At 40.1% G+C, this 12,343-nt stretch overlaps 1 protein-coding gene across 4 annotated transcripts in view; it reads left to right on the plus strand.

Moving 5' to 3' along the window:
• Window positions 1–9,696, plus strand: part of LOC126087228 (zinc finger protein 789-like) — a 40,033-nt gene extending 30,337 nt beyond the window's left edge. For all 4 annotated transcript variants that reach the window (XM_049904488.1, XM_049904490.1, XM_049904487.1 and 1 more), the window contains exon 5: window positions 129–9,696. In XM_049904488.1, coding sequence (XP_049760445.1) covers window positions 129–1,132 — 1,004 coding nt within the window. In that variant the 3' untranslated portion in view covers window positions 1,133–9,696. The remainder of the gene's footprint in view (window positions 1–128) is intronic.
• The last annotated feature ends 2,647 nt before the right edge of the window (window positions 9,697–12,343 follow it).

Below are 12,343 nucleotides of genomic sequence, written 5' to 3' on the forward strand. Positions count from 1 at the left end.
TGATGTAGCCAAGTAAGCACTTGATAATTTCATTTGATTGTCTTATATCCCAAACAATCAGCTGCTTTTCCTTTTTTTTCCTTCTGCAGTGCAAACATCATTTATGTATTTTCTTTTTGTTTGGCTAGGTTCTGAAGCCAGATACAAGACGAAAAAGCTAACTTCAATGCAGACAGTTTCTGAAGAATTAGTATCAGATAAGGTATCAGTAGTACAGCAAGAGAAGGCCAAGAAAACCTCTGAAAGATTACATAAATGTGATGAATTTGTGGACAATTTCAGACTTGCACTCCCTACTTGTGGTGACGAATGTGAGGAGGGCTTCCTTGAAAACCTTAGTTTTATTGAAGATCAGAATGCTCGAACAAAGGAGCAGGGCAGATACGAATATGGGAAACCCTTCAATCAGAGGCCATTGCTTTTTAGGCATAAGCAAATTCTTACAAGACCAAAACATTACGAATGCAGTGAATGTGGAGTGGTCATCAGGCATGAGACAGATTTTGTTCGACATCAAAGAATTCACACTTCAGAGAATCCTTTTGAGTGTAACATTTGTGGACAAGCCTTCAAACAGAAGTCATCTCTTATTGTCCATAAATGTCACCCACCAGATAAACCATACAAATGTCATGACTGTGGAAAGTTTTTCCGTCAGGTCTCATATCTTGTTGAACATAAGAGGATTCATACCAAAGAAAAACCCTATAAATGTAGTGAATGTGAGAGAACATTTAGTCAGAATTCAACACGTATTAGACATCAGTTAACCCATAGTGGAGAAAAACCCCATAAGTGCCTTGAATGTGGAAAAGCCTTCAGTAGGCAGTCAACCCTTATGAGCCATCAACAAATTCATACTAGAGAGAACACGCATAGATGTAGTGAATGTGGGCAGTCCTTTGGTCGGAATGTAGATCTCATTCAGCATCAAAGAACCCACACCAAGGAGGAGTTTTTTCAATGTACAGATTGTGGGAAAACGTTTAGTTTCAAATCAAATCTTCATCGACATAAGGTCATTCATACTGGAGAGAGACCCTATAGGTGTGACAAATGTGGAAAATCTTTCAATCGGCGCGCAAGCCTTATTAAGCATCAGGGTACTCACAGAGGACAGATATCTACATGATGTTAACAGGAAAAGCTACCATTTAGAGATCAGAACTTAATCACTACTGCAAGCATATATAATTTGATTATTTCCTGAAATGTAATAAAAAGGAACTGAAATGGTATTCTGTGGGGACCCTCTTTTTGTGGTTTACCTCCTGATGTAGTCAAGAATTAACTTTATAGAAAATATAATAAGCTCTTGTTTCCAGTCTCTCTTGAATTCACCATACCTTCATTCCCTCCGGTCTAGTTAAGGAAGAAGGGAGGCATGGTAGCTTGGTTCTGTGGTTCCGCTTAAAAAAAGGGGACTATTTGATGGAGTATGAACAATTTAAGAGCGTCTTTCTGTGGTTTATATAGAAAAATATCGCATAAACTTTTGAAACAAACTAAGGGCTACTCATTAGTAATTAATGAGATATTAAGAAATACTAAAATTTTTTCGTAAACTAAAATTAGTATGCCACTAGACTAGACCCTAGTGTTAGGTTGAAGTCAATACTTGTAGCAGATGCTATTGGTGCCCTGCCTTACCCCTTCGTTTTCTCATCTGACTTGCAGTGTCTGTATCTTTACCTGCAGGCTTTTTCTAAAATCATGAATGGCCACTGCTCCTGCTGGGTAATCACACATCCTGGGAGCAGCCCTCAACACAATGATAGATGGGAATTTGAGTTTAAATACTGGATCTCCCTCTCCCCTTGGGTTGAAGATCTCTGAAGTGTATGTTTTACACTGTTTACCCGTTTTCCTCATGGGTTTACTCACATTCACCCACAATGGAAGCTGCTTTATTAGCTGTCTTCCCTTCTCTATGTCTCTTCTCCACTTCCCTGTCAGTGTTTCCTCAACACACCCACCCCCAAATAAACTACTTGTATTCAAGAGATATCAATTACAGTCCTTGAGGAACCATATCCCTTTTGTATGCGGAGCACATTATATTCAGGTTAAATAAATTAAGCTGATTGCAGTACTCTCCCTACAGCTTACCAAAACAAGAAATCTGTTTGAAATTATTTGCATGTCCTTAACCTCATCCTAGGTCTGCATTTATGAATTGCTGCTATTTGTTGTTGTTGTTCTTATTAGTTGCCATCGAGTCGGTTCCAGCTTGTGGCAACCTTGTGTATAACAGATTGAAACAGTGCCTGGTCCTGCACTGTTTTCAGGATCGAAGGTGTGTTGAGTTCCATGCTGCAGCCATTGTGTCAATCCATCTCATGAAGGAGTTCCCTTGTTTTGATTGACCTTCCGCCAAACATGATGTTTTTTTTCTAGCAGTTGGGCTTTCCTGATGATGTGTCCAAAGTGAGCAAGTTAAAGTCTCACGATCTTTGTCTAAGGAACACCCTGGTTGTGTTTCTTTTAAGACTGGCTTATTCATTCTCTTGGCAGTCCACAGAATAATCAGTATTCTTCATCAGCACCACATTTTGAGCACATCAATTCTTCTTTCCTCCTTTTTCTTTATCCAGCTTTCACATGCATATGAGGTGATCAAAAAGACTATGGCTGGGGTTAGACACACCTTCGTCATCGAAATGTCATCTTTGCTTCTGAAAACTTGAAGTGGTTTTTTGTAGCAGATTTGCCCAATTCAATACATCGTTTGATTTCTTGACTCCTGCTTCCACGGACATTGATTGTTGATCCAAGTAGAAGAAATTGTTGACAATGTCAAATTCTCTTTTTATCATGATGTAGTTTATCAGTCCAGTTGTGAGGTTTTTTGTTTTTTTCATGTTCAGATGTAATCCATACTGAAGGCTGTAGTCTTAGACTTCACCAGTAAGCGCTTCAGGTCATCTCCATTTTCAGCGAGCAAGGTTGTGTCTTCTTAATATTGCACATTGTTAATGTGTCTTCCTTAAATCCTGATGCCGTGTTCGTCTTCATGTATTTAGCTTCTTGGGTTGTTTGTTCAGCATACAGATTGAATAAGGTGAAAGGACACAACCCTGCTGCACGCCTTTTCTAATTTTGAACTATACGGAATCCCCTTGTTCTGTTCAAACTACTGCTTCTTGATTTATGTACAAGTTCCACATGAGCACAATTAAGTGTTCTAAAATTCCCATTCTTCACAATATTACCCATAATTTGTTATGATTGACTTACTCTGTTGCTGCTGTTTAGATCCTCTCAAATCCCGCTAGTTTCCTCTTGATTTCATTATTTTCTTGCCCTTACCAATTTCGTACGTTCTTAATCAGCATGTATATTTTTAATTAAAAAACGTATTTTTTAATTTAATTCAAAAATATATGACATTTTTTTTTTAATTAAAGTCCTATTGAAAAGAAAGCAAGTGGCAGTATATGTACTTGAGGGGTCTTAACCCTGGCAGGAAAATAAGGGTTTGACTATAAATTGGGTTCAAAATACATAATCAGTATTTTTGTAGTGGTTAGCATGAACTGGCTAGAAAAAAAAGACCGTCAAATTCTTTTTCCCTAAGCAAAACTAAGAAGTTGATACTTTTGGCTTAGGAGGATATAAGCCAGTGAGGGAGTGTGAGTATGAGAAATAAGCCCACTTAAGCCTTGGGACATGGGAACCTGTGAAAAACAGGTCCAGGCCTGAGTGCACAGAAGTCAGTCTGAAGCCATTAAATCTATTTAGATAATTCCCAACCACCAGCTCTCTAGAAAGACAGAGGGGCATAACTAAGTTAAAAATCCAAACTATTGCTGTCACGTCAATTCTGACTCATAGCGACCCTATAGGACAGAGTAGAACTGCCCCATAGGGTTTCCCAGGCTGTAACTCTTTACCAAAACAAACTGCCATATCTTTCTCCCACGGAGTGGCTGGCAGGTTCAAACTGCTGACCTTTTGGTCCACGGCTGAGTGCATAACTACTGCAACACTACTACGTTAGGAACCAGAAGTAACATGATACCAACCATCAGTCACAGCTGCCATGAGAATACATAGAGTTCAGTTGTTCAATATGGTTATCTCTAGCCACAAGAGGCTATTTAAATTAATTAAAATTTAAAATTAATTTCCTCAGTCAAAAGCCACATTCAAAATCAGCACAGATAGAGTTTCCCATCATCACAGAAAGGTCCTTTGGACAGCACTGGTAGATAGACCCTAAGAACTTTCTATTGAGAAATGGGTAGAAAAATTTATTTGGTGCCACGTGTTCCTCTGTTTACAACTAAATTAAGTAGACCTCTTTTCATTTTATAAAAGATCCCCTAGAAAATGTCTGACTCATCGAAAATATTTCAGTAGCATTCCTAGGACCCAAAAGGAAGAGGAATGGGGGATGCTGGCATGCAAGGAAACAAGTTGATTTGGAAGCTTTGCTGAAATGATTTGAGAGAAAGGGTGTCAACAGCACCAATGCTAGTAAGGAGCCCCCACCTCAAAAGAGTACCCGAAGAGTGCCAGGTTAGTCTTACTGCCTTCCCCAAGAGGTTAGACAGATGCCAGGTCAAGAGCTCAAATTAGCAATGCCAGCTTCAATATCAAAAATATGTTCATGTTTATTAACATTTAGAATGGCAAGAGTTCCAAACACCTTCAAAAGAAGGCAGTGAGGAAGAGATGCTCACGTTTTGGCTTTCCTGAAGGGGTATAATGGCAGGTGATGATCGGTCTCCAGTAGTTCTCACTTGGCTAACGGACTAGATCTATTGTCCTTCATGCCTGGAGAGAGAGTAGTCATCAGCTCACCCAGCGAAGGTGTCTATCCCTCTTTGGAGGAGACTGGCATCTGCAGTGTAGAATTCCACTGACCCCAAAAGGTTGCCTTGACAAGACTAGCAATTTTTTTTTTCACCATATTTAAATCAGAGTGAAAAATTAATAAAATGTTATTTCCCTACTTTAGCTGATAATGTTAAAACTATAAAAGCTGGCTCGGTTAAAAATTAAAATGACATAAAATAAGATACAAAAATTGATCGATGCTTTCATTTTCACATTTTTATACACTTGGTTTATATTAGACTGACTGTAAAATAAAATGCCACCTTCCACCATATTCTACCCACCGTGGGAGCTTTGACAACACCTAAACACCTTGTACCTTCTTCAAGTTCATTCTCAACTGTACCTTTCATCTCAAACACAAATACAGCCACTCCATTTGTCACCATTTCCCAGCTAGTAGAAATGAAGAAGAGGAAATAGGATGCAAGAGATTATAAAGCAAAAATATTACATGAAACTGCAAATTAAGTTTTAAACAGAGTAGAAATAGCTGATTTGTTGGCAAAAATATATTTTTCAAGTCAAGTCCTTTGATATTTTTGTTTATTGCTAATTATTTGTGCCACAATTATGAATGGGTATTTTCCGCGTGTTGAAGAGCAAAGATGTCATCTTGAAGACTAAGGTGCGCCTGACCCAAGCCGTGGTATTTTCAGTCGCATCATATGCATGTGAAAGCTGGACAATGAATGAATAAGGAAGACCGAAGAATTGACACCTTTGAATTGTGGCGTTGGCAAAGAATATTGAATATACCATGAACTGCCAAAAGAACAAACAAATCTGTCTTGGAAGAAGTACAACCAGAATGCTCCTTAGCAGTAAAGATGGCGAGACTGTGTCTTACGTACTTTGGACATGTTGTCAGGAGGAATCAGTCCCTGGAGAAGGATATCATGCTTGGCAGAGTACAGGGTCAGCAGAAAAGAGGAAGACCCTCAATGAGGTGGATTGACACAGTGGCTGTAGCAGTGAGCTCAAGCATAACAATGATTGTAAGGATGGCTCAGGACTGGGCAGTGTTTCGTTCTGTTGTGCATAGGGTCGCTATGACTCGATGGCACCTAACAACAACAACAACAAGGCTAATATCCCAAGTCCCTGGGAGGCGCAAATGCTTTGCACTCATCTACTAACCTAAAAGCAGTTTGAGCTCACCCTGCAGTGCCATGGAAGAAAGGCCTGTCAATCTTCTATAAAGAATACAGCCAAGAAAACCATATGAAGCAGTTCTGATCTAATATATGTGGTCGCCATGAGTAGGAATCAACAGCAATGGCTTTTATTGCTTTTTCCTTCAGAGCCTGCCTTCCCTTGTGGAGCGGGCAAAGCCCTGGCCAAAGACCTCTTGAATTTGGGAGACATTCCAATCCCAACAGCTCCAGAGGCTCTGTCATGCAGAGGTACAATTTTCAGATTTTTGCTGAGTTTTGTTTTCCTACAGGACATCATCATCATGAGCCATGACTAATACTTTTATGAATATGCACATAGGTGAAAGTAGTTGCTAAGGTACTCACTCAAATTTCTAAAAAATGCTTTGGCTAAAAGAATACTGAATGACCAAAATGAGTAGTGAACATTCAGCTAAACTTATTTACCAAGAAAGCCTGAGAAGATCTCGACTCCAGGAATATCTCTTTGTGTGTGTCAGAAAAACATGGTCAGCATAAAGCACAGCCTAAAACATTTAAAAAATATCAATTAAAAAAAACAACCAACTCCTTGACCATTAGAAGTAGCCTAGCTGTTAAAGAGTTTGTATTTATGATTCTCCACAGTGATCAGTTAAAGCATCCAGGCATTAATCAGTCAGATTAATCCTGTTGTTCAGAGAAGATACAAACACAGGAGAACTGTTCCTAATCCTTTGAGCCACAGGGACATACCACGTCCAATGAGGCTTTTCCACAAAAATTGAGCAGCCATGTCCATGTCCCAACCATGGGATTTCAAACCTTTAGAGGAAGCTATGGGACTTTTCCAGGCCAGGCACCCTTCAGTTTCTGGAGCACAGGGGCAAACATCACCTCCACCCCAGTTTAGCCACAGAGTATTTCTCAGGTGTGACACCGCATTATCACACCTTCTTGATATGTCTTCCAGGCAGAGGCTTCCTCTGCCTACCTGTAATTTCTGCCCCAGCTCACCTGCAACCAAGAGGAAAGTAGACTATTGACCAAGATGGAGGGTGCTCCTATAGAAGTTGAGCACAGATGCCCAGCTTCCCTTCATTTCCTGTGGAACCAAGAGAGAAGAATCCTACTTTCTCTGTTAACCTAACTGGCTGTTTCTAAACTTAATGAAGTTTGGTTAACTCTGCCATTCTCTCACTTTGGGTAGGATGGTGGGGAGAAGTTCACCAGCCTCAATATAAGATTTTGCTTTAACAAGAAGTTTCTTTATGCCTAGAAAACAATGTGCTGTAATTGAAGTTTCCCATACTCATCAAATTTATCCTATTTCTTCACTATACAAGCATGCTGATCTTGAATAAGTTTAAAATTTTGAAGGAACTTGCTACTTTTATGACCATTACAGAGCATCACTGTTGTTGAATGAAGTCTAGTGAGAGGAGCAAGTCTGAAGTCCAAGAATTCAATACCATTATGATGATCATGTGTACTAATTTCGCAGGGCAGTAGGGATGAATAAGTGAAATACATGCCAACCTGCCTCTGTGTCTGGCACACAGAAGGGGCATCATTAAAGTGACTTCCCTTCCTCTTCACTATTTGCACTTGACTAGGTCTCTTCCTCACCCTCCTGGGCAAGCACTACTGGAAGCCTTCCTATTCCCAGCACTCGGTAGATCCAGGATCCATGGCTCTTCCCAGTCCTCCAGCTGAGATATCACCTCAGGTTTGGGGAACTGAAATCCTACTCATGGGGAAGTGAATGGATGTGGCAGTTAGTTACAGAGAGATTGCTGATCAGCCACCCTTGAGATTGGGAGATCGTTTTGGATTATCTGAGTGGGCCTGAAGTAATCACCCAAAATCCACTGCTGTCGGTTCCAACTCGTAGCGACCCCATAAGGTTTTCAAGGCTCAAAATCTCTACTGAAGGAGATAGCCACATCTTTCTCCCACAGAGCCACCGATGGTCTCCAACTTCTAACCTTTCAGTTAGCAGTCAATTGCTGTAGCCACTTTGCCACCAGGTCTCCTTAGTAATCACAGGGGTCCTTAAATGTGAAAAAGGGAGGCAGAAGAGTCAGTGTTAGTTAAAATGGTACAATGAGAGAAAGCCATTGCTGTCTTTGCAGGTGGTAGGGGGCCACGAGCCCAGGAATGCAGGCAGCCTCTAGAAACTTGTAAAGGCCAAGAAATGGATTCTCCCCTAGAGTCTCCAGAAGGAACATAAGACCTGCATTTTCCCTTGATTTTCACCCAGTGAGGCCCATTTCAGATTTCTGACCTCCAGAACAGTAATATAAATTTGTGTAGTTATAAGCCACAAAGTATGTGGTAATTTGCTACAACAGCAATAGACACTGATACAGTGACAAATTGGAAATAAACTAATTGCCAAGAGAGGGATGAGTAAATAAAATTGTAGTATATCCAAATAATGAAGACATAAGAGATCACACACACTAAGTTTTCAAATATAAAACTTATTCCTATATGAATTATATAAGTAGATCCAAATTTTATTTTTGAAAAACATACCAAATATATGAATTTTATTTTCTGTTTTATTTCTGCATTTTAAAGTTTTCTACAATAAACATTTATTTTATAATAAAAGTAAAATAAACTTAAAATCTACCATCTAAATGGTACTCAATTTCATTAGCCTTGTGGAGAGGCAAAACAATGAGATACCACTACACACCTACCAATAGGGGTGAAATTAAAAAGACTGATAAAACCAAGTTTTGGCAAGGATGTGGAACAACTAGAAGTCTCTTTCGTTGCTGGTGGAAATACAAATTGTTAAAAGTACTTTGGGAAGCTATTTGGATGTATCTACTAGAGGTGAAGGTACGTGGGTGATGCAAACAGGTTGCACTAGACCATTAACCTACATACAGGTTGGTGGTTCAGTCCCACTCAGCAGTACCACAGGGAAAAGACCTGGTGATCTGAGTCTCTAAATATTACAGCCAAAATAGTCCCATGGAGCAGATCTGACTTGAGGGCAATGGGTTTGATTTTTTGTTTTGTTTTTAACTAGAGGTGAACATATGCATACCTTATGATCTAGCAACCCACTTCTGGGTATATACCCAACAGAATGCACGTACATGTTCAGCACAATATATGGATTAGAATGATCACAGCAATGCTGTTCATAATATCCCCGAAGTAGAGCCTACCCAATGCTTATCAACAGAAGAATGTTATGTGCCAGTCAGTTGTGACTCACAGTGACCCTATGTGCAACAAAATGAAACTCTGTCTTGTCCTTTGCCATCCTCACAGTTGTTGGTATGCTTGAGCCCGTTGTTGCAGCCACTGTGTCAGTCCATCTCATTAAGGGTCTTCCTCTTTCTTGCCGACCCCTCTATTCTACCAAACATGATGTCCTTCTCCAGGAACTGGTTCCGCCTCATAACATGTCCAAAGTATATGAGATGATGTCTCCCCACTCTCACTTCTAAGGAGCATTCTGGCTGTACTTTTTTCCAAGACAGATGTCATGGATCAAGTTGTGTTCCCCCAAAATATCTGTCAACTTGGGTAGGTCATGAATCCCAGTATTGTCTGATCGTCCACCATGTTGTCATCTGATGTGATTTCCCTATGTGTTTTAATCCTATCTCTATGATGTTGATGAGATGGGATTAGTGGCAGCTAGGTTGATAAAATCTGCAAGATTAGATAGTCTTAAACCAATCTCTTTTGAGGTATAGAAGAGAGAAGCAAGCAGAGAGACAAGGAGACCTCATACCACCAAGAAAGTAGCACCAGGAGCAGAGTGCGTCCTTTGGACCTGAGGTTCCTGTGCTGAGAAGCTTCTAGACCAGAGGAAGATGGATGACCAGGACCTTCTCCAAAGCTGGCAGAGAGAGAAAGCCTTCCCCTGGAGCTGAAGCCCTAAATTCAGACTTCTACTAGACTGTAAGGGAATAGATTTCTCTTTGTTAAAGCGATCCACTTTTGGTATTTCTGTTACAGCAGCACTAGATAGCCAAGACAACAGATTTTGTTCATTCTTTTGGCAGTCCATAGTGTATTCAGTATTCTTCGCCAACACCATAATTAAAGGCTTCAATTCTTTGGTCTTTCTTATTCATTGTCCAGCTTTCACATGCATATAAGGTGACTGAAAACACATGGCTTGGGTCAGGCGAACCTTAGTCCTTAAAGTAACATCTTTACTTTTTAACACTTTAAATAAGTCTTTTGCAGCAGATTTACCCAATACAATATGTCATTTGATTTGTTGGCTACTGCTTCCATGTGCATTGATTGTGGATCCAAGTAAAATGAAATCCTTGACAACTTCAGTCTTTTCTCCATTTATCATGGTATTGCTTATTGGTCCAGTTGTGAGGATTTTTGTTTTCTTTATGTTGAGGTGTAATCCATACTGAAGGCTGTGGTCTTTGATCTTCATCAGTAAGTGCTTCAAATCCTCTTCACTTTCAGCAAGCAAGGCTGTGTCATCTGCACATTACAGATATTTAATGAGTTTTCCTCCAACCTGATGCCACGTTTTTCTTTGTATAGTCCAGCTTCTCGGATTATTTGCTCAGCATACAGGTTGAGTAAGTGTAGTGAAAGAATACAGCCCTGATGCACACCATTTCTGACTTTAAACCATGCAGCCCCTTGTTCTTTTCTAATGACTGCCTCTTGATCTATGTACAGGTTCCTCATGTGCACAGTTATGTGTTCTGGAATTCCCATTCTTTGTAATGTTATCCATAATTTGTTACGATCTACACAATCGAATGCCTTTGCATAGTCAATAAAACACAGGTAAACACCTTTCTGATATTCTCTGCTTTCAGCCAGGATCCATCTGACATCACCAATGCTATCCCTTGTTCTACGTTGTCTCAGTTATCTAGTGCTGCTGTAACAGAAATACCGCAAGTGGATGGCTTTAACAAAGAGAAGTTTATTCTCTCGCGGTCTAGTAGGTTACGAGTCCAAATTTAGAGTGTCAGCTCCAGGGGATGGCTTTCTGTCATCTGTCTTCCCTGGTCGAGGAGCTTCTCAGGCGCAGGGACCCCACGTCCAAAGGACACACTCAGCTCCTGGTGCTGCTTTGTTGGTGGTATGAGATCCCCCTATCTCTCTGCTTGCTTCTCTCTTTTGTATCTCAAGAGATTGTCTCAAGACACAATCCATTCCTGTAGGTTGAGTCCTGCCTCACTAACACAACTGCTGCCCATCCTCCCTCATTAACATCATAGAGGCAGGACTAACAACATGTAAGAAAATCACACAATACTGGGAATCATGGCCCAGCCCAATTGATACACACATTTTTAGGGGGACATAATTCAATCCATGACACACATCCTCTTCTGAATCTGGCTTGAATTTCTGGCAGTTCCCTGTCAATGTACTGCTGCAACAGTTTTTTAATTCTTTCAGCAAAACTTTACTGAAATGTGTGTGATACTAATGATATTGTTTGATAATTTCTGCATTCTGTTGAATCACCTTTCTTTGGAATGGGCACAAATATGACAGTTACTGTATATAGCAGTTTATGGTAAGGGCCAAACAAAACCTACAGATAGTGTTATAGTTCAGTAAATATTTTGGATTAGGATAATTGAGAAATGACTCTTTTAAATTGTTTCACAGAATTGGGGCTTTTGTTAATTTGATGGCTTAGGGGTGAGGGAACGAGAGCTGGGATTCCAAATAGAGAAAGCATCACAACCAAAGAAAGGCATGTATGTGGAAATAGGTCAGAGATTCAAGTAGCATTTAGACAGCAGTAAATGCCTATAAAAGAAAGTAGAAGAGGAAGAGTGGAGGAAAAACTGAAAATGCAGAGAAGACTGCAGAGTTTGTGTACTACAATGAATTATTACACTAGTATCAGAATCCTGTAACTGGTCTCTTATCACTTATCTGTATGACCTTGGGCAAGTAACCTTGATGAGCCTTAGGAAAACATTAATATACTTTACATTGTTACCTCCTTTGATTTTTACACGGAAATGCTATAAGATAGAAGTAGAGCAAAGAAATTGATACACAGAAGCAAAATCTTATAACTGTATCTTGGGTCCCTATATGCAATAGAAGGAGCCCTGGTGGTGCACTGGTGAAGCACTCAGCCTCTAAACAAAAGGTTAGGGGCTCAAACCCACCAGCCGCTCAGTGGGAGAAAGATGTGGCAGTCTGCTTCCATTAAAAATTTCCAGCCTTGGAAACCCTATGGAACAGTTCTACTCTGTCCTAATAGGATTGCTATGAGTTGGAATCTACTTGAGAACAGTGGGTTTGATTTGGTTATAAACAATAGGCAAAAGGTTAAGCACTCAGCTACTAACCAAAAGGTTGGCCGTTCGAATCCACCC

Source organism: Elephas maximus, chromosome 12 (assembly GCF_024166365.1).
Source record: "Elephas maximus indicus isolate mEleMax1 chromosome 12, mEleMax1 primary haplotype, whole genome shotgun sequence".
Classification (NCBI taxonomy): domain Eukaryota; kingdom Metazoa; phylum Chordata; class Mammalia; order Proboscidea; family Elephantidae; genus Elephas; species Elephas maximus.